This window comes from Convolutriloba macropyga, chromosome 11, assembly GCF_964194025.1.
Source record: "Convolutriloba macropyga chromosome 11, txConMacr16.3, whole genome shotgun sequence".
Lineage (NCBI taxonomy): Eukaryota > Metazoa > Xenacoelomorpha > Acoela > Convolutidae > Convolutriloba > Convolutriloba macropyga.
In genome coordinates, this window is record NC_134478.1 from 33,430,083 (window position 1) to 33,453,937 (window position 23,855).

General features: G+C 35.8%; 1 protein-coding gene across 2 annotated transcripts in view; it reads right to left on the reverse strand.

Annotated features, from left to right (window-relative positions):
• LOC142349227 (uncharacterized) overlaps positions 1-22,095 on the reverse strand; it is a 96,648-nt gene extending 74,553 nt beyond the window's left edge. The window contains exon 1 of one of the 2 annotated variants that reach the window (XM_075400650.1): positions 21,031-22,095. In XM_075400650.1, the coding sequence (XP_075256765.1) occupies positions 21,031-21,862 (832 nt within the window). In that variant the 5' untranslated portion in view covers positions 21,863-22,095. The remainder of the gene's footprint in view (positions 1-21,030) is intronic. The other variant, XM_075400651.1, reaches the window with a different exon arrangement.
• Between the last annotated feature and the right edge of the window lie 1,760 nt (positions 22,096-23,855).

A 23,855-nucleotide genomic window follows, 5' to 3' on the forward strand; every position in this document is an offset into this window, starting at 1 on the left:
AAATATTCCTTTGGGTTGCCTGGATTCTGTTCTTCCGGAACCTTTGTTAAGAAACCTAGAAGTTAATTGTCTGGTTTCAAATGGACATGATGTACCTTATAACGATAACTTATGTCTATTCCGCGCAAATTCCATTCATTTATTTGGATCCGTAGATGTTGAACCACATGCAATGCAACTGTTTGACAATTTTGTTTCGGCCACTGACTGTGATCCTGAAAACTTCATGGGAGTTTCTCTGGATCAAATCCCAGTAATTGAAAATTTAGTCGAAGAAAATATCTTCATCTATGATTTTACCATTGATGATGGTGAAATAGTTGGCGAACTTATTCGACGAAGCATTGAACGATATGAAGAAAACATTAAATTACTTCGCTATAACAACCATATCTGTTATGTAAATGATATCAACAAATTCTTCAAGAAGTTCCGCTGTCCCAGCTGTGACGTCTTCTTCAATCACTCTGGACATTTTAATCGCCACTTACGAACTTGCAAAGAACGAGTGAAAAATATCTATCCGAGAGGTGTTTATTCGTTAAAGGAAACATTGTTTCAGAAACTTGAAAACTTCTCAATCGCTTATCCAGAAGATTGTACCCTCTTCAAAAATTTTGCCGTCTTCGACTTTGAAGCAATATGTGACAACTCATTGGAAATTAGTAGCTCTGCTACAACATCATGGATTGGAACTCATGTACCAGTATCTGTTTCAATTTTCTCCAATCTGTTGAAGGAACCAATTTTCTTGTGCGAAGAAGATCCTAATCGTCTCATCATATCATTTGTAGCTCAACTTGAAACATTAGCAGCAAAAAACAAAGCGGACATGAGACCTAAGTTGTTGGCGGTGGAAGCAGAGATCAAAACTAGGTTGAGTGATATTTCCTCTAGATTGCAAGTTGTTTCCGAAACTCAACCAAATATCAGTAACAAAACGGAAGATAGCAATGCATCTGAAAATTTTTTACGATTCCAACAAAAGCAGCTCCTTGATCTCCAGCGTCATTTTGATAGTTATGTTGACACTTTACCAGTTTTTGGGTTCAACAGTGGAAAATATGACCTTAACCTAATCAAAACTTATCTCATTCCTCATCTAATAACTGATAGATCTATTCAACCTACGGTAATAAAGAAGGCAAACCAATTTACATCTTTTAGTTTTGGTGACATTCAGTTTCTCGATATTCTGAACTTTCTCGGTGGAGCTACATCTCTGGATTTATTTCTGAAAGCATATCAGTCCGAGGAGACAAAAGGATTTTTTCCGTATGAATGGTTTGATTCGTTGACGAAACTTGACTGTGACAAACTTCCTCCCTATGACTCATTTTTCAGCAAACTGAAAAACTTTAATCCTTTGGAGAAGGAGTTTTCTGAGTTGGAGAAGTTAATACAGCATGGGAAAGACGAGAAGATAATCCTAAAGGAGATGGGACTGAAAGAGAAACCGCTGTCAGGAAAACAAAATTATACTCTTTTAGCAGATTTGTGGAAGAAGGAGGGTATGAAAACTTTTCGTGATTTCCTTCGATGGTATAATATCAAAGACGTTGTACCAACGTTGACTGCAATGAGTAAAATGATTGAGTTTTATCATAATCGGAACATTGATATATTGAAGCGCGGTTGTACACTTCCAAATTTGGCTAATATTTGTCTTCACAAGTCAACAAGTTCAAAATTTTATCCGTTCGTCGATAGCGATAAAGATTTACATGAAAAAGTTCGAAGTGAAATGACTGGTGGGCCTTCTATTGTCTTCACGAGGAAAGCTGTTGTAGACAAGACATTCATCCGAACATCAAACAACATTTGTAAAGCGATAGTTGGAATAGACGCCAGCCAATTGTATCCCTTCGCCATGTGTCAAGCGATGCCAACGGGTTTATATACTAGGTGGGAGTTCGATTCTGATCTCCAAAAGTTCAAAGCTCGTCAGAACAAGATTAGAAAATTTGAAAACATGGTTATTTCTTACTATCAAACAATCAGACCAGACTGTACTATTGAGAGCATCTATACAACTGGAAAACAGAAAAAAATTGATTGGTTTAGTGTTGATGGCTTTTGTGGACATTGCAATACAATTTTCGAAGCTCTCGGATGTTACTACCATTTCTGTCCCTGAAGAGAAGCTCAACCCTCTCTTAGCGAGGAAGAACTTAAACATGGTCTCCAGAAGCGAGAGTCTGATAAGTTAAGGAAAAAACAGTTGGAGAAAAAGGGATACAAAATTATCGAGATGAGGGAGTGTGAATGGTGGGATCAGGTTCAGATGAGCTCTTTTCTGAAAAATCACGTTAGAAAAAATTTTCCCTACAAACTACCCTTAAGCATGGAAATCCTGCTGAAGCGGATAGATGAGGATAAGTTATTCGGTTATGTACAATGTGACTTAGAAGTTCCGGAGGAGCTCTACGAACGATTCGCAAACTTTCCTCCAATTTTCAAAAATAGCAACGTTGGAAGAGAAGATATTGGAGATTTCATGAGAGAGTATGCTGAAAAAAAAACGATCTATTGATGAAACCACAACGAATGTTGATTTCGAGTTATAAATTAAATAATGGAATAGTTATAACGCCATTACTGAAGTTTTACTTGAAGCTTGGACTACGTTGTACTAAAATATACCGATTTGTTGAGTATACGCCACAAAAGTGCTTCAATGATTTTGTGCAATCTGTTGTTGATGCGAGACGAAAGGGAGATGAAAATCTTGACTCGAGCGTTGTTGCTGAGACTATGAAGTTACTTGGGAACAGCTCGTATGGTTATCAGATTATGGATCGAAGTCGACACACCGAACCGAAACTCTCTATCTTAATGAAGAAAAAACGCATAAAGCAATTAATAACCGTCTTTTTAGAAGACTCAATAGCGTTTCGAGAGATATCTATGAAGTTGAACTAGTGAAAAGCACAATTGAACATCGTGATCCAATAATTGTTGGATTTTTTATCCTTCAGTATGCAAAGATGAGAATGTTAGAGCTTTACTACAACTTTTTTGACAAGTTCTGTGATGTTAAAAAATTTGAAGAGCTTGAGATGGACACTGACTCTCTATATGGCACTAGCTCATGAGATTCTCTATGAATGCATTCGTCCCGAAATGAAGAGCACTTGGAAAGAACTCCGAAGTAATGACTGTGTCGAAAATTTTCGCGCTGATTGTAACAAAAATTTTTTTCCGAGAACTTGTTGCCCTAAACATGTGAAACATGATAAGCGGGAACCTGGATTATTCAAGGAGGAGTTTCGATGTACTGAAATGTTGTCTCTATGTAGCAAAACTTATTGCTGTTACGACTCTAGAACGAAGAAAACTAAGTTCAGCAGCAAGGGACTCAACAAGAATGTTCTAGAAGAAAATAATGATGGACCATTGCAGAAGTATCGAAAAGTACTGGATGAAGCAGTGAATGTATCCTCGACTAACAGAGGATTCAAAACAGTAAATCATCAAGTTCTCACGTACGAACAAACTAAAAAGGGACTCCTATTTCTATCCAAAGCGAATGGTGGAGGCAGATGGAATACATACAAAACCTTTGATGATCTGAAATTAAAACTCTACTTTCAAATATTTTACATCCGTCATCTTTATTTACTTTCGCTGATACTTGATAGATTCTGATTAGATTTTAAGTGTTTTGAGTAATTTTGTAGTGTACTGTATAACTAGTCTTGGTATTCATTGTAATTGATTAACTATCGTTCGGGAAAAAAAAACTTTGAAAGCTGCTTTATTTTTCATTCAAAGTTAAACGTGGACAAATCGAATGAGTTCCTTAATCGTATCATCCTCCTTATATCAATTAGCTTTCCTTATAAGGAATGTCAGGAATTTATTCAATCTTTAGTAGCGTTGATCAATTTTCGTTATTGTTTTCTGTGACGTCATAAATCCATTTTATAGCGTTCTTTGTGACGTCATAAATAGTATGCATTTCGTACTCATCAAGCTCTTTCCCTTTTGATGAAAAAAATTACAATGACTAATTAAAAATAACATTGATTAGGATGTTCCTTAATCATCCCACTATGTGAACATCCAAGAACAGTCTTAATACATGTGAGCATCTAAGACTAATTTTAATGCTTGTGAGAAGCCATAGCTAATCTTAATACATGTAATACTATACCTAATTTTAGATGTAGAAGCTATACCTAATCTTAATACATGTAGAAGCTATACGTTATCTTTATACATGTAGATTCTATACCTAATCTTAATACATGTAGAAGCTATACGTTATCTTTATACATGTAGATTCTATACCTAATCTTAATACATGTAGAATCTGTCTTAAAACAACTAATCTTACAAAATTTTATTCATATCCTTATATATCATACATTAATATCTGATTCCTATCTTTATACATTGCTAAAATAATTCAAGGGCGACCGAAGCGAGCCACAACCGCCATAACCAATCTTAATACATGTGGGTCGCCACCCCCCCCCCCCCGGGCACCTCGGTCCAGCTATATACTACTCACGACATTAAGCAGATTTTTCTAAATTGAGGAATTGTTCTGACTTTAAAATTTGCCACAATTTTTTGCTCTCTGCCCCTACTTGTGTCTAACATGTACAGGAACAATGGAAGTTATTCTTTAAGAATCTTATTTAGAAGCGTTGAGGAACATTGCTTATCAGTAAATTTTGCCTTTTGATCCTCTCAGTTTTTCGAGTATTCTCAGAAAAACAGGAAAATTTATTAATTTTTGTGTGAACCGAAAAAAGAAAGAAAATTACTTCTTCTTTTTTCAAAAGTTTCAAAATTATAAAACAATTTGGTTTTTCTACTCTCAGAAATGCCCCAATTCTGAAAAAGATCACTTCGAATAGCAATAGAGAAGAGAAAAATATTTTTCTCATTTTCAAAACAATTATGAACATTTGTATTAAATTTTTCAACCAAGCAATCCAAATACTCTCCAACACCCAAATTTTTTGTATTTATTATACCAGAAGACATTAGTTTGAACTATCTGCTCTGACATTATAACGAATGTAAACAAAACATATCAGAAAAGATTTACTTTTTCAAAAATGAACGTGGTTGATTTGATGTTCATTTCAGGAAATTTATCTCTAGGACTCAATATTTTGAAAATACTCAAATTGTGAGTTTAGATTAAATGAAAAATAATTTTTTGCAAAAACAACTCTAGAATTTAGAAAACAATACATTTTCTGCTTTCAGTTTAACATTTTTGAATCGACTTTTGCTACTTCGAGAGCTGTGAAGTCAAATTTCCAAGGAAAACCTTGGCGCAGAGAAAAACGGTTCGTACAACAGTTTTAACAAGCGAAAGTTAAGACCCTTAAAAAATTTGTTAAGCAAAATTTTCAGCGAAAATTATTATTTGGAAACTTTTGGTCATATATTTTTAAATTGTTGATTTTTAGGCTTGAAACTGTAAAAAGTTGCTGAAAAATTTCGCTTTAACCTTGCTGAAAAATCTCCATTTTTCCGTTTATTTCTATAAAGATTTTAAGACAGCACCGAAAAAACTGCATTTCTTGTAAAGATCCACAAAAAACCAAAATAGCCCTGTTACCGCTCAACGTTACTAAAAACTCCTAATGTAATGTTTCTTAATCTTAGGGCATTTGCTACTTCGAGAGCTGTGAAGTCAAATTTCCAAGGAAAACCTTGGCGCAGAGAAAAACGGTTCGTACAACAGTTTTAACAAGCGAAAGTTAAGACCCTTAAAAAATTTGTTAAGCAAAATTTTCAGCGAAAATTATTATTTGGAAACTTTTGGTCATATATTTTTAAATTGTTGATTTTTAGGCTTGAAACTGTAAAAAGTTGCTGAAAAATTTCGCTTTAACCTTGCTGAAAAATCTCCATTTTTCCGTTTATTTCTATCCTAAATTTTAACGCAATCTGTCAAATTGAGAGCGGCAACTTTCACTAAAGAGAATAAGCTACTTACAACTTACAAGTTGACAAAGACTAAAAAAATTGGCAAAGTACAAAAAACAGACATTTCTCACAACTATATTCGAAGTCCTAGGTGCTAAAAGGTATCAATTGAAAGCATTAGATAAGTTCATACAATTCTCCACCTCCAATTGGACATTGGAGTAATGAGACAAAGTCATAAAATCAAAAAAGGAACTACAAAATTAAGCAAAAAGCCCATGAAATCACTCAGAAGTTTACGAAAAAGATGAGTCGTGACGCGTCATTAATTAAATGAAACTTGATATGGGATCTAATCATCTGTAATTGACATAAAAAACAGAGCAAAAAAGATTTTAAGACAGCACCGAAAAAACTGCATTTCTTGTAAAGATCCACAAAAAACCAAAATAGCCCTGTTACCGCTCAACGTTACTAAAAACTCCTAATGTAATGTTTCTTAATCTTAGGGCATTACGTATTTTGACAACAAACATGGCCGGAAAATTGCCAAAAAATAGCCGCAAAAGCTTTGTAGATCTGCAGTCCCAAAAAGATAGTAAAAGAAACTACCTGAGATGTTATATTGACAAAGCATCTGTTTAACTTATTGCCGCTTCTATTAGCTGCCTTCCAATTTTTGCAATCTCAAAACGATAATAAGATAAGCATAACCGACTAACGTCGGGCGAATTGCTCTCAAACGACCGGCGAGCGGTTGACTTCGTTAGTAGCTAGGCACGGTTTAGTGAGGCTAGCTTTAGCTTAATTGAAGGGGCGTAAGTGAGCGCAGCGGGGGTGCACCGGGGATCTGATGCGGGTGGCAACGGGGGTGGGGGGGGTAGGGGTGGTCAATTTCTAAGAACCGCCCTTCGCGCCATAAGTATAAGTCTCCAAAACAGATTCTGTGAATCGCATACTTGAAGACTAGTGAGCTGAAAGGCTCTAATAGCACTTACAGTTCGCTGTCTATCCCGTTTTGGAGTACGAAAAGTCATATTTGTCAGACGAAAAATTGGTCAAGCGAAAAATCGCATTAAAAAAGACCAACAGGATTAATGGATTAATATAACTGCTACAAACTTCGTTTGAGAGCAATTAACAATGATTTCTTTAAACGTGCTAGTTCAGTCATTTATGATAAAACATTTCCACTATAATTCAGAGTAAATGAGGGTAGTAGATGATGACATCACGCCACATAACAGCAGCTGAAGTGCGGCATCAACAAAAGAGTTAAGGAAGGAGAAGAGATAGATTGTGCGAGAAATAAAACGTGAACGAGAAAAATAAGGAAAAAAACCCAGCCAACAGAGCGGGAGAGACAGCCAGAAAAAATTCTACGATGAGATTCGACTGTACAAACTTCCAGTTTTCTAGCCTTGTTACTAATTAAATCATAGAGAAAAACTGAAAGTACAAAATTCAAAAGGAAAGTTTCCACATTTCGCAGTAAAAAAATGCTCAAACCATTCTGTCAAGTAACCCATCAGCAAGACATAAAAAGCTTCGTTGGCCAGCAAGGTTGGCCGAACTCATAAAAGGACAATATTCAAAAATTATGAAAACAATTGCAAAATTTAACAATATCTTGCTAAAATTCGTGATATAAACATCTTCAGAACCATTTCATAGCCTCAAGAGAAAATGCATTATCCCCTCAATCCTTAAATAGTTTCACTGTCTCATAAAGATCCATAAACTTTTAACAAGATAATTTTCCGAAAATTTGGTTAAGAAATTAAAACTTTATCAAAAAATTGCTAAAACTCGAGTTATATAAATACTGATTACTCTTCCATGAACTCTAAAAACTATGCAGCAGCTTATTATCAGACCTCAGAGGAGTTGGTCCCTGACTTTCAAACAAAAAATAACAAAGAACTTTCAAGAGATTTTATTGCCAGTTTTATCAAAAAATTGCTAAAAATCAAAAAGTTGAAAACTATTCCATGGCCATTAAAAAAGTTTGCAGTAGCTTATTATCAAACTTATAAGGAGGTTTTCTGAACACTGGGTCTAGAAAAACGTGAATAATGACAAATGAAAAAACTTGAAGTTTTGTTTAAAAAAAGATAAAATTCCTGGTTAGATCTTCAAAAACAATCTATTACAACTAGAAACTAAACGATAACCTATTTTCAAACACTAGAAGACGTTACTTGGTATAAAATGACAAAAAATTTCGAAAAACTTGAAGCAAAATTGTGAAAATAAGTATATATTTGCGTGTTTTTGTTTGGATTACCAAAACCTATAGCTCCTAAGAAGGTCATATAAAAAAATTATGTCTTGCAAAAAACCACTATGAACGTTAACCAGCCTCAAATTTAGACTGGTCCAAAAAAAAATTCAAAAAATGACGAAAAAAACGAAAAATTGAAACATTTTGGGATCAAAAACTTCTAAAAATGACATTTTGACCTTTAACTATGGTCTTCCCGGTAGCTTCATCACACTAAGCACTTAAAGGACTACTATACGCGGGTAATGGCCTCTAATGAAACTTACTGCCCGCTGGGCGTTACCTGTTTATCCCGTTTTTAAGGACGAAAAAACAATGGGTCAGACGAAAAATCGGTCAAGCGAAAAATCAAAATAAAAAAAGACCAACAGGACTAATATAATTGACATAAACTTCGTTTGAGAGCAATTAAACAGATCGAAAAGTAAACTCCTTTTTTATTAAAGGAGATGTTAAATTTTAATTATAATCTGTAACGTATAGCCGCTTCTGTTAGCTAGACCCACAACTCACTTGTCCGTATCTCTTATAATAAAAGTAAAAATAAGTCAATTTCAGAGTGAGGAAGTCATTTTTAAGATTGAGGCAACTCACGTGTGACCAAAAACTTAATCCGGCGAGGAAACAAATCTCTACTAAGAGTGAAAAATGACGTCACACACGCAATTCAGTTGAAATTGCACGAACGAATGAACAAAAGCAGATTTCAAGCGATTGTGACGTCATATGGTCGTAACAAAAATCTTGACGACGAAATGAAACAACCAAGAGAAGGCCAAACACAGCCTCAGCTATCGCTTTGCCGCTATTCAAATGATGCATTTTGGCAAAACATGGGTTTAAATTAGCGAAAAGCCGGCAAAATTCGAGAACATTCTTCTAGGACGCGGAATAGAAAATAGACCTCCAATGATTTGACGAATATTGTGTTAGCAGTTCTTAGGTCTGCGGTTCTGGCAAATAGCTTGACAAGTGGTATGAAAGCGTAAATTTAAGCCCGGTGCCAAATAGACAAGAAGAGAGGGATTTATCGGCTCTCTACAAAATTTTTCTGCTTTTCGGTTCCATGAGAAATAAAGGGGGTGAATCCGAATATTCTAAAATAGAACAAAATTAAACATAGTTAATGATGCATTTGCAAAAGCAAACTTCATTATTTTCAATACTTCAGCAGAAATCATTATTAACAAAGTTGACTTTCTTTTATGTTAGAACCGCCGTTTTTGGTATTGTTTTGAACGAGGTTACCAAGCACGCAAAAATTTAATGGAGGTGATTTCATGGGTTATAATTCTGTAGAAAACATTGAAATTATCCAGAAATTATTGAGCGTTTCTTTGGCTCCTTTATTGATTATAGCAACATTATCAATGTCGATTGCAGTGAAGTTTTTCTATTAATTGGCACTCTAAGTTTCGGAACTTGAGTTTTGGAACTCCAAATATGTCAATTAATGCGAGGCCTAAATGCTTCCAACGCCGGTATTTAACTTCGCTTCTCAGGGAACGTTTATATTACAGGTTTTGAACAGCTTTTAACAATCTATGCTTGTAGGTCGAGTTAAGAGTTTCAGGCAACAGTTTTCAAAAGATTGAGCGCCCAAGTAGTCTTGCATTTTCATCAGCAAAGCGCATTGGTATTAAATCACTTCATCCATTTCACTTCAGTCTGATGTCGCTGAGAAGAAGCACTTCAGTCAGATGTCGGTAAAGAAAGGATAGAATAGTACCGAATAAGGAAGCCTTTTTCGGACTGTATTAATTGCTGACCGACTAAAACGTTGTTGTAAACAAAGTCAAGACCTGTCATTTTGCTTTTATTCTCTGCTCGTTTCCGTCGAGCGACCAGCGTATCGTCAATTGTAATACAGAGTAGATTAGCCGAGAATACATTGGGTTGTTGGACACATGCATTTACTTTGAAAGCAGCCGTCAATTTGCCATTATCTTGAACTCGTCGTGGTACACTGCTCCTTAGATTCTATTAATTTGTGTTGGTAGTTTTTCGACTCTCTGTCCACAAGGAACGGAAGTCAAAAAAGACTACACAACGGTTGTCCGTACTCTCGATAGCTTTCTGACTTTGACGTCAGTGGGGGGAGTGTTGCTGAGAGGGGGGGGGGGTGTTACAGACAGGGGGAGTGTTACTGAGAGGGGGAGGGAGGGGGAGTGTTATGGAGAGGTGGGAGTGTTACTGAGAGGGGGGAGGGAGGTGACTCAAAACAGTTTTGGTAAATCTTATACTTAGAGACTACTAACGCGGCATGACAGCAATTAAAAAGCTGATGAAAAGTCGGATGTACGAAAAATCGCATTAACATAGCTAGCAGATTGCCAGATTATAGCCGCAAAAGCTTTGTAGATCTGCAGTCTCAAAAAAATAGTAAAGAAGCAGAGCAAAAAAATTTTATTGAACGCTGAGATGTTATATTTTGCTTAAGAATCTGTATAACTTATTGCTGCTTCTATTAGCTGCTCTCATATAACTGCTTCAAATACAGTGACACACTTTCAGTACTTATATGCCTCATACCCAATTCATAAACTGTTTGTTTTGCATATACATTTCAGATGCTGGTTCGATGCAGAGTCCCAATCAATTCAACTAATTTCTTCAACTAATATATTCAACATTCCAAATAATCCAAGTGTTTTACAATCTTCCAAACGATCCAACTGCAGTATTCAATCAACTTCTACAAACAACAATTCTACTACTTTTTCAGTAAGTTACTACATAATTTTATCCAATGACAATCTAGCAATTTAGTCTCTTTCAAATTCAATCAAATATATTCAGGGAGAAATTGTGTAATAATTTATCCATGACACTGCGCCTCTTTAATAATTTTACTCCATCAGTAGTTTATAAAATTTTATCTAAAATTTCTAAAAAAATATCAATTTGTATATCATGCACTTTAGCAGCAACCATTATAAGCATTTAATCAATTGTGAAAATTAATTATGTCATAAGTTTTTTTCGCTGATTCATTTAGACTTGCTTAAGATTGTTCGTCAACTGTTGACAAAAAAACTTCATGTCCATCGGAGGAGCAGAAGTTTGTTGAACGGTTCCACTGTATGAGAGGGCAGACATTAATTGAGTTTGATTAATTACAACATTCTCTTTCAACATTCTACACTCTGGGTGTATGTTAAGAATTTGATACTCATCATCGGTAACAATTAGTACTGGTCGAGGTATTATTCCTTTTTCAGATCTCATCAGTTTCGCATAGCGTTTTCCATACTTGTGAACTAAGTAAATGAAAAAAAGTAAAACCATTGATATTATGAATGAGGCTATTCCAATAATGATTGACATTTTCCATGTATGGGTTTGTGTGAACTTGTTACTTAGACTGGTACGAACTGTTTGCATATCACGCAATATCGGCTCTGCGACTTCATCGAGTTTATCGAACGAGAATCGTTGATACTCAGGCACTTGTGACATTTTCAATTGAATATCTTCAATGAATTGTTGGCGCGCTTGTGCTATTGTTGCCATGTGGGGCAAAATGTCAATCACTGGTATTTTTGCAAGCATGTTTGAGTGGATCAGTCGGACTTATGTCGAGGCGTGTAATTGTAGCATTGTGACACGAAAACATGTCAGCTCTGATCTCAAGAAAGGTCGTTTCAATTTTTGTTCCACACTCTAGTTGTATTATACACACTTGACATCCTACGAGTTTTGTTCGAGTCAGTGGGTCATTGTTCCTCATTGTGCTCAAATACATATCAAAATTAGAAGTTGCCGAAGTGATCATCCACTTTCCATTGCCAATGTTTCGAGCTTTTTCCTTTATTGGCAGTTTTACTGTTTTTATATCACATTTTTTGTAAACCAATAAAATGGTTGCCAATCAGAAGTGATCCTAGGCATGTGTCGTGATTGGTTTCAACCGAGAAGCCATTAATGCAAACAGAAAAACTGCTTGACCCTACCCCCCTGTCAATTTCATCTTGCGATAGAAGAGCGATTTTATGAGCCGATTCAGCTATAGCAATAAAGTCCGATTCGATAGCAAATTGCGATGCATATCCATCAGTTCCTTCGTTGGGCATCGGAACTGGTATAGCTCTGTAAAGGTTAAGAGCAGTTGCTCCTGTCACAAACGGAATCGCCAAATTGAAGAACATTCCATCCTCCACTACGTCAACATTTCTGAGAATTTTTGTTTCGTAATACGTTAAGAGCTGATTTGTAGGTATGCCAAAGATAATCATTCACTTGCTTTTGTCTGCCAAATTACTACTGCTTCAAGAATTTCCTCAAGAGCTGCTCTTGGAAGTAACGCCATTGGTATTAGTTTATTGACCATTGTCATAACTGAATTTAAAATTGTAAGCTTGTAGCTAAAGACTGCTGTTCTGTATGATTTAATTTCATTCAAGAGAGCGGATAAGGATCCAATTAAATTTGTCTGAACTTGTAACAATTGATCTCGTGCATAGAAAAGTTGATTGCTCGTGCATAGAAAAGTTGATTGCAAGAGTTATTACGAATTAGCGAAACTGCTTTAGTTAGAACTTCCGAGTGATTTTTCTGAGTTTCTATAAATTTGCGTTGACAATTATTCACAACTTTTAATTGATCTGCAATTATGAACATTTTGTTCATTTTCCCCTTTATTTCAATCCAACGCTTGTTATTTTCTTCTATTTGAGTTAAAGCAAAGTCAATGTCTTCTTTTTTGATCTGTTCCTCCGCATGATCCAAAAATGCTTCCCAGTGAACAAGCAATGCCTGCACCAGCAAAGACTGCTGTTAGTCCTCCAAATGCAAGCATAGCTGGTCCTCGTTTTTGTCTTGATAGAGTTTTTTGTCCCAATTCGTTTTTCTCATTAAGTGTTTTGTAAATTTGGTCTTTGATATCTTCAAAATCGTTTTGAGCTGCAATTAGTTGTTTTTCAACATGTTCAATCAAATTAGTGAAAGTCAAGTCGCTTTCGTTCGTTTTCATAAGTTTAAGATCACATCCAAATTCATATTGATGCCAAGAATTGTTTAAGAGCAGTGATAAGTTTTTCAACTGTTGATATAGTTTTGTGTCCAATCGAGGAAATGGTACCAGAAATTGAATGTTAACAAATTTTTCTGCTGAAAACAATTTTTGTTGATACATGAATTCTATACCTTTTTGTGAGTCATCGCTGTTGTTATAACATAATTTAACGATTACTAATAGAAAGAGAAGGTATTTCAAGGAAATCATTTTTGTTTGTTTTCTAATCAAAATGAGGTTTAACAGGGCTTACCTAAGTTCACAGGTGGCCAATCTGAGAAGTCTTTGTTTGCCTGTAGGATAAAATAACCTGATATATATTTTTCTCTATTAAATAGTGATTTGTGATTACTTTTTCAGCAAAATTTGTCTCGACATAATCAAGCATAATAATTTTTCTATTTTTGTCGCGGTTTAATTTTTTACTTAATTTCAGATCTGATCCCCAGGATACCGACAATGAAAATTTTTCAAAGTTTTGATTCAAAGTGTTCTTCCAGTATTTTTGTCAGTGCTTAAGGCATGAAAATATGTTGTCTGAGGTGTAAAACATGTATGACGATTTTACGTCAACTGACTTTCTTTGACGTCAGTGCTTTCAATAAGAACTAGTTTTTGTTTTCTGCAAAATGAGCTAAGAATTCTGCAAAAAGGGGGCGCACTGCACTTAAGATTTAACAATTATTGAAGTAATATAGTTTCCTGTCTGTTTAGGGGTCATGTTAATGAAATAAATAATGTGCTTCTGTTAATGTATAGTTTTAAACTCATGTGGAAAAGGTAAGAATTTTTCAGTTGAAATGAAGCTCTTTATGTTCTGCATGTTTCTTTTGTTCTGTACGTTCTGCTCTGCTTGTACAAAAAAAAGGAAATATCGCCAGAATTAAATGTATTGTGTTGCCATATTAAAATGGTGTTCTTGGAAGCTGGTGTAGTTGTCTACGAGACAACTTCTGTGGAGTACCCTTGTCCTGAAGTGTCAAGTGATGAAAGTGAAACTGTCTTTTGGGTTGCTCTGTTGTCTGTGGGTGCCCTTCTCTGCGTCTGCTGTTGGCCGTGTTTAGTTGCCTTTGGTGTAATGGCCAGATGTTAATTGAGTTTTAATTAACATATATTTTTATTTTAAGTTTGAGTAATCAAGGTACATGATTTTTGAGATAAGAATGTCTACTCGAAATTTCTCCGATGATATATATATATATATATATAATGAAATAACGAATTTTGGAAACGAATATTGTAACGATAAATTGTTAAATTTACTGGGTTGGCGTTCTGTACCCATAATTGATGTAAATGGAGCCAAAAACTGGAAACAAGTTCAATCAGTTTTAATCGATCAAGGATTTGCTCATTATATCGATGGTGAATGGGTAAAATATCCAGTAGCTTTATCAAATCATAATTTATTGCAAGTTAATGGGTCTTTCCTGCAAGACGCTAGCGAATCACAAGGAGTTAATCTTTTTTCAAGCTTAGTTGATAATTGTTATACGCTACCGTCCAAAATCAAAAAGGCAAACAGAGAATCGAGGTGCTATCAACAAAACCAGTGTTCCGAGTCAAAATTAAAAGGTTATTCGAGTTGTATCAGCTTTACTATGGATTCACTTGTTAATTACAATTTACCATCAAACTTGACCTTTTCGAATTTTGACGCCCTTTATCAGTGGAACTCCTGGTTCACCGAAGCTCATATAGAAACGGGGGGCAAAGATTCAATTTCTTATACGCCTTGTGGAAAGAAACTCTTTATATTTTGTGAGCGTGGTTTGAAATCTGTGTTGCTGGAAAAACGCATTCGAAATGTATATAACTTTATTCTTTTTGTAAAATCCGGTCCTTCTGCTCTTTCAGCTGAGTCAGCAAATAAACTCAAATATTAGATTCCAAGTTCTGAACATTTCTTATGCCAGCCCGCGCTGTGTGTTCATACAGTTTTAACGTTTACAATTGGGCCTTCCTTAGTTCTTGGCTGGGAGGCTTGTAACGTGACTGATATTCAGCGGGCGCAAGAAACTTAACAATTCTATGGAAATGGCTTGAGGCGCACAACATATAAAAGATTACTTGAAATTCAGGGTCCACGTGGGGCTCCTGAATGGGCAACTCAACGTGATAATTCATTGAATATAAACACTGGCGTTACTGAACACTTAGTTGCTTTAAATAATTCCAATCAGCCAATTTGTATTTCCAGTAGTCAAAGTAAACGTGGTCGAAGAAGTGGGCCTTCTAAAAAGAGGCAGCGGAGCTTTCGTCTCCCCAACCAAGAAGCGTGGTATAATGAAAAGAAAGACCAGGATAATGGTAATTAGGAAATTATTTGTAAAATGATAAAAGTAAAAGTAGTAAGTTAGGATAACATTTAGAGCGAATGGAGCGCCGAATTAAATACGGTATAATGCGAGATTGTACTGCTGTGTATGGCTGTGAAACAACTGGGCTACTAACTGGAGCAGCTATCGACTGGCACAGTGCGTCTCTATTCAATGCGTCTGTTATAAAATGTCGTGCTGAGTTAAATATTCAGCAATCGACATTGGCTTAAAAGGTAAATATTTTCAAAAGTAAATTTGCCTATGGCCGCGGTTCACTTTGGAGCATCATGAATGGTATCAAACGATTGGTAACTGCGTGCTCTACAACGCTTAGCAAGCGGAATTTTTTATTTTCCTGTAAAAATTTTGAAAAAATTGGATTTAAAGGCAAATTTGAATTTTTACCGATTTTGCATGTAATTTCATTCATTGGAATTGAATTTGTTTGATGTTGAGCGCTTTTGAGCTGCCTGTAATCTGAATCGCCTAGGGCTGTAAGTTTTAAGAGAAAGATAATGATAAGAATGTAGTAAGGGAGAAGGAATTATGAAAGAAAGTTCAGTTTTCTAAACGAGTAGTTAAGTAGACTGAAAAATGCTGCGTCTGTTTCCTTACGCGACCGTACCTTGAGACCCTGTTAGCAACTTGTGGTGATTCAGGTCTTCGGCTACTTGTTACATTTGCTAGTGTAACCGTTGAACTTGGCAACTGTTGTGCAATTCCAGCCTGTCTTTCCACTTTTTTCTCAGCTATTAAACGAGCTAAGTTGGAAACAGGCGCGTTAGGCTCTGAGAGTACTGCGCTCTGAGATTGTACTGGTAATTGATTTTCTGTTGTTGGACTTCTAAAATTACTATCCGAAGAATTAGGCGAAACACTTTCATTTATTTGTGAATCTGGTGTGTTAAATTGTAAGGGTGAAGATTCATTAGATTGTTGTATTTCTGGTGTTTGTTCTGTTTGTTGAACTTGTCTATCTGGAGTGCTCGGTTGGGCTTCACGAACTGTATTATCTTTGGTGTTAATGCGTGTTTGAACTACCACTTTTCTATTTTCATTCCAAGGACTATAAAGGGCTTCGTCTATACAATTATCAAACAATTCAGGCTCTCGCAAAATTTCAGGGACCAAAGGATCAGCAACAAAGTTTTCCTCTTTTACTTCAATGTCTTGTACTGTGTACTGAGGCTTTATTGGCTTTAGTCTAACTCTCTGAACAATTTGAGTGTGATTTGTTCCAACTTTTCTTATAAGGTAGTTACTTCTAGTTAAAACTTTCTCTACCTTGTAAAGAGCCATCCATTCACATTGCATGTTGCCAATTTTCTCATGTTCATTAGACAGTTTTTGGCTTAAAAGTAAGCAATATTCTGCAACTTTCAAAGGAACTGCTTTTGCTTTTCTGTCGTAATAATCCCGATATTTATTAAGGCCTTTCAGCAAGGCTTGCTTATTTTGCCCAAATAGTGTTGACATTTTACTTTGCACGTCTGCTATGTAGTCGAAGTTACATTTCTGTTAGTGAATGTTGGCATTAATAAAGCTCAGGTCTATAGGATTTAATGGTATTTGTCCATGGAAAACTAAGCTTGGTGGGCAACCGATTGTAGAGTGGTAACTTGTATTATGTTGGAAGACTGCAAGGTCTATATACTTGTGCCAGTCGTGCTGTATTTGATTTTCATATATTTTCAAGTACCGTTTTAGTGGTCCGTGTGATCTCTCGACTACTCCTATAGTTTGTGCAAGTTTGAATGTAGCATGTTCTAGTCGGAATTCAAGTAGTGTTGAAAGTTCTTTCAGCATTTTTGAAGTGAACTGTGTGCCTTGGTCAGTCAATATTAAAGTGGGTATATATGAATGTCGCATAAACCACTGCATTAAGTATTTGCATACTGTTTCAGCAGAAATTGAAGTGAGTGGTTGGGCAAACATATACTTAGTAAACACGTCCATTCCCGTAAGAATGTATGAGAAACCACCAGATTTTGGTAACGGTCCTACTATGTCAATCTGTAACATATCCGCTGGCATACTTGTAATTGAACTAACTGGAGATAGTTGAGGTTGTAGTACTTGGTGTTTTGGTGATTTTGCTTGAAGACAATTTAAACAGTTGTTAATTTATTGAATTAGAAAGTCACTGAAGCCGGGGAAATAATATTTCCGTCTAAATTCACGAATTGTCTTCTGTATTCCAATATGACCTGTCATTTTAAAGTTATGTATTCTATAGATCAATTCTAATCGTAACTGCTTTGGTACCACAATTTGCTTTATGTAGTTTTTACCAGTATGATCAAAGAATTTTCTGCATAAAAGACCATTGTCAACTATTAGTCGACCAAAATGTTTATGGTATTTCTGTAAGTCGTACGAACTGTACGTTTGGCCTTATATTGTTTTTCAACCATTGTAGAACCTGTTGTATGTCTTTATCTAACTTCTGTTCTTTCTTCATACGATTGCATTAACTTTATTAGTTAAATCGCGACAGAAAGGTGTGTTAAAACGAAATCCAGGTCTTCTGTTCCAGAAGCCTCCTCTGAACCTTGGTTGATAATAATTACCACTATTTTGCTGTTGCTGATTTTGAAAGACTGGTTGATAATATGAACCACTGTACTGTTGTTGCTGATTTTGAAAACTCTGTCTGTTAAATGGTTGAAGGAAGCTGTATCTTCCTCTCTGATATCTTCCTCTGTTGTTACCATTATTGAATCTCCGGTTGTTCAAATTTAAATTCCTCCTGTTCATTTGTTTACTGAGATCTCGTTGACCTGCTGCCAAATTTTCATTTGCTCTCGTCAAACTGTTAATAGCTGATGCAAGATTGGTTGATGTTGGGCCTTGTGTTATTGCATTAAATCCAGTTGTGCTAGCTTCTTCATCGGGAAGAATTCTTTTCAAAACTAAACGTTTTGAAACAGAGCAGAGATCAGTAACCGTAGTCGTGTCCGGTTGCATTAAAAGTTCAATGCGTATGTGTCGGCATACCAGTAATAAAGGCGTCACGAATTCTACGTGTTCTCTCAGCTGAATAATCATTACCTCCTGAATTAGCAAAAGCCACATTTGCCAATCGAGTCAAATCAGTAAGAAAATCCTCTGGAGTTTCTTTGGATTGGTTAAATTTCCCATCCTGGTATTTCAATTTGTACAATTCCACGCGATTTGCACTGAGATACCGAGACTTGCAAGCGCATTAGTTAGCGTGTTGCGTTCAGCATCAGGTAATTCAAGGAAATAATTTAGAGCACCGCCTTGGAGGTGTAGTTTAAGGTAACCAACGCGTCCAATTGCTGGTACTTGTGCAAGTTCAATTGAGCTCTCTAATTGCTCTCGAAAAATTCTAAAATCTTCAAGTGGACCACCACTGAAAGGTTGAAGGTTAACTGTTTGTGGCACTGCAGTAGGTGCTACACCCCGGATAGCCGCTGCAATTGCTGTTGCTGCTGCCGCAACGTCCGCTGCCATTCAATCAATATTTTTTTTGCTTTATTATGAGAAATCAAGTTTCGACGAAATTTTTATGACTGGTTCAAGCTTAATACAGGCATCTGTTGAGTGAATGAATAATTGTACTTGCGAAAATTGTTGGAGTTATGGGGTAATAATCAAAATATTCAGTTGATCTGAATTTTCAATGTGATAAAGAATTTGAATCATATTTTGGCTATCTGCAATAAAAAGAACTTTGCCCCTACGTTTTGAAATTTCGACATTTAATTTTTTATGGGTTACATTGATAAATTGCATAACTATATAAACTACACAAAGAAAATAAGAATTTTCTGAAATTTCAAAGAAATCGTGAAATATAATTAGTCTAATTTGAAAGCCAATTGGGGTGATAAATGAATCGTTGTGTTTGCAAGACCGAGGCCAGATAAAATCGAATAAAAATCAGGGCAAGTTTTGTCTGTAAAATAGAAGCAGTTTCTGTTATCTATGACATAAATCAAATGTAAGTTTGTTCTAATCGAATTTACAACGTAACTTTGCAAAGGACCTTCTTTATCACCAATTCTGATTTTTATTTTAACTTATATGCCTCATACTCAATTCATAAACTGTTTGTTTTGCATATATATTTCAGATGCTGGTTCGATGCAGAGTCCCAATCAATTCAACTAATTTCTTCAACTAATATATTCAACATTCCAAATAATCCAACTGTTTTACAATCTTCCAAACGATCCAACTGCAGTATTCAATCAACTTCTACAAACAACAATTCTACTACTTTTTCAGTAAGTTACTACATAATTTTATCCAATGACAATCTAGCAATTTAATCTCTTTCAAATTCAATCAAATATATTCAGGGAGAAATTGTGTAATAATTTATCCATGACATCAGTAGACCTTATCTCTTTGAATTAAAGTGCAAAAAAGTAAATTCAGAAAGTGAGGTAAGTGACATGTGACCAAAACCATAATCACGCGAACGAACAAACAATTCGCTCAAATAAGAGGAAAAAATCAGGCAACGCACACAATTCAGTTGAAATTGCATGAACGAATGAAAAAAAAGCAGATTTGAAATGATTGTGACGTCATATGGTCGTAACAAAAATCTTTACGAAATTTTAAAAATATAGCAGGACCTCTCCTGAATTACAATTCAAAGAATTGAACAAACTGATTACAACACTATCAGACTGCGAAAAGAAATAGCTCCGGTAATAAACAAATCATACAAAGACGTCCACAAAAGTCCAAAGAACACGAAAAATTGACAACTTTTTTTTAAAATTTCACTTTTAGGAAAAACAGGTTTATCGAAGTTATTATGTCCAACGACATCAAAATCCAAATACCTTCACACAATGGGAGGTTAGGCAGCAAACGTGAACTTTAGAGAAAACAACTGAGAGCCAAATTAAAAAGATTACAAATAACATATGTCAAAAACCTGTTTTTACTGTGACAGAATCCTGTTTTCCGTTAGATTCCGAACAAATTAGTAAATTATTTCATTAGAAAGCAATTGTGACCTATCATCGAAAAATTAAATAACAAAAACAACAGAACCACAAAAAGGGCAGACTTATAAAAATCACTTATTTAAAATTACAAATAGCTTCTAAGTCTTGAAAAGCATAAGCTGCCTTTTGAGGGCCTTAAACAACTACAACTAAGCATTATTAGAAAACGCGTGTCACCTTTTAAAAGTGGTAGTCGAGAAAAAGAAAACAGCGGAAACCGCATTCAAATTGCGGCACGTGAAAGAAAAAAATCACTCTCAAAGCTAAAAATCTGTTTGCAAAAATGTCACGCCTTAATAATACTCGCTTCTCACTCTTCTTACTACTTCAGCGTGATTGAAATCACTACTCTGATTTGAATTCTGATTAAGAAGAAAAGGTCAAAAAAGTTGGAACACATCTTAAGAGCATAATACAATTCAAAATTTGTATTTTGATTCAAATTGTACAAAACCAAGAGAAAGCAGGCCAATAATAGACCCAGCTATCGGTTTGCGGCTATTAAAAAAGTTATCTCAAACATACCCCTGGGTTTTCCGTCTTTGGAGTCGCCATTGACCAAAATTTGGAAGCAAGCATCTAGTGATATTAAAGCCTCATTGGTGGTACCACTGTCAATTAAATAATCTGCTAGAGCAAAATGACAAGCCAGCACTTTGTCTTTATTGTCTAAAGCTTCATAGCAAGCCAGACTTTTCCGGCAGTATTTGATCGCAGTTTCTGGTAACTTCGATTCTTTGAATAGCTTTGACAATTTGAAACAAATTTCAGCATACACTTCATTTCTTGAAGTATCGCCAACGTCTAGATGTCTAATGGCAATTTTGAAATGATGAATGGCAGCCTGAGTGTGGTGCAAAGCTTCGTAAGCCAGGCCAAAGTTGAAATTCAGATCGAAGTCTACTTCATTCGAAGCTCCCAACGAACTTGTTTGTAGCAAATAATTTAAACCTTTTTTCGGTTTCTGTAAAGAAATATAAAGAGCACCAAGATTGAGACAGCAAATCTTCAAAATATTTTTGTCATCTAATAATGCAGAGCGGTGAAAAGCCGCTAAAAAGGCCGTTAAAGCGCTTTCAACATTTCCGTTTTCAAGCTCTGCATTTCCAAGCTTAGTGTACGACTCAACGTCGTTGTAGATCACAAGCTGAGATAGTCTCTGATAAGTTGGGCTGATGACAGGTTGTTCAACTGGTATGATACTGGCTGCAGGTAGGAGAAAAGATATGCTACGACCAGACTGCGATGACACGGGCTGGCTACCCGTGGGAACAACCACATCTTCCAGTTTATCTGGCTCGCTTTGCGAATCAAGATTCCCCTGCTTGGATTGATTATCTTCACTTTGGTTGATCATCTGCAGCTTATGGCTGACTGCTACCTCATAACTAACTCATAGTTCACTGAATCGCGCAAAAGCATATTTATATTGTAATTTACGACAATTCTCAACCACCAAGATCCATAAAAAGTGTAATCAAAAATATCTGAAGAGGTCAAGCAGAAAATTAAAACGACAAACAAAACTTAGCAGCCTGAGGAAATCAATGGACCATATATGATGATCAAATAATAGTTTATTAAAAAGAATCTGCTAAGCTAACTCGAATACTGAGCTAATTTCTCGAAATCGGATGTTTCAGAAATTTTAGATTAATAAACAAAATTAGGAAATTATAGTAGCCGCCCGTGGGCAATAGTTTATATCTTTCGCTATTGAGCGTGGTACTTGGTCAAATTGCAAAATTAGACGTTAATTTAATAAGCAGATTAACGTAGAAAATTGGTTTAAATAATGTTTTTTAAAAAAATACAGGACAGTCTGCTGAGGGAAGCCGAAAAAATAATTGATAAAACGCTTTTACCTTTAATGTTGAATCATCCCTCTTACAATGATAGATATCGGAAGGTTTTCTCTCTTCCTCTTAAAGATGGTTGCCTAATAAGCATTCTTCTTCCTGAAGACAGGGCAAACGAATATGAAAGATCTATTCGGATTTGTGAGCCGTTACAGAACGATAACGCCATAGATGCAGAGTTTCATCAGGAAAAATCCTTCAGAAAATCAGGAAAGAAAAACAGGAACAAGCTCGAGCGGATAAGTTGCCAATCAAAGATCTCATCAATGATAAAGAGCCACATTCTCTAGAGTTGGCTAAGGAAAAAGGAGCATTATGCTGGCTAAACGCACTTCTATTGAAAAGATATAATTTGATTTAACCAAGGGAGAGTTTAGAGATGGAATTGCCCTTATTTAGGATCCCGTAAAATTGCCATCAAGATGCGCATGTGGAGAAAACTTTAAAGTAGCGCATGCTCTTCATTGTCCAAAAGATGGCTATACGCACATAAGACACAATGACATTCGTGACTCTTTTGCCAACCTCCTCAATGAGTTCTGCGATGATGTCGAAGTAGAGCCCTGTCTTCAGTCTTTGCAAGGGAAAACCTTCGCAAATAGAACTGCCACTATTGATGACGACGCTGGACTAGACATCAAAGCTAATGGTTTCTTCGATTCACGTTTCAACAGAACGTTATTTAACGTGAAAGTGTTTAATGCGTATGCGAAAAGTTGCCCAAGAAGCATACCAGACTCCTACAAATATCACGAGTCCATCAAAAAGCTGAAATACGAAAAAAAGATAATGGAAGTCGAGAAAGCCACCTTCTGTCCGTTAGAGTTCGCGTGTACGGGAGGACCTGACCCGTCAGCATCAAATGCCGTACAGAGTTTGGCTTCCAGAACCAGCGATAAGAAAGAAGATTCATATTCGGACGTCATCAAGTACATAGGGACAAAATTAAATTTCGCTCTTTTGCGTAGCTCCATACTCTGTCTCCATGGAGCGCGCTCCGGTTGCCGGCGCCCTGCAGTAGAAGCGTCAATAGGAACCATTGTAGAGGAAGGGGCTGTTTCGTTAAATGCTTTTTTTCTACTCTTGATTCAAAGTCACTACACTTTAGATCCTAATTGCTATTTACCATATCTATTTTGTTTATAATTCTGATGCTTTACTTTCTTTATCTTTTGCATCTGCTGCTTCAATTTTTGACTACTGTCAGAATCTATAAATACATATAGGTGTACCGAGTTGACCGACTACCCTTTTAGAGGAGGGGCTTCCTGTTAATTGACCTCTTCTTTAGAAAATTGGTTTGACTAAAATAAGATTCAATAGAGTGATTAGCTGTGAGGGTAGTTTGGCGTTCAATGATCTCAATCCTCGCTTTGATCGGTACCCAATATCTGTTCTTTTACCGTGGTAAATTAACAAAGTCAACAAAGATATGTCAATTTATTTGAGTTATCTCGAAGCCAGAGCTTTTTCTAATCAAATGCCTATAAT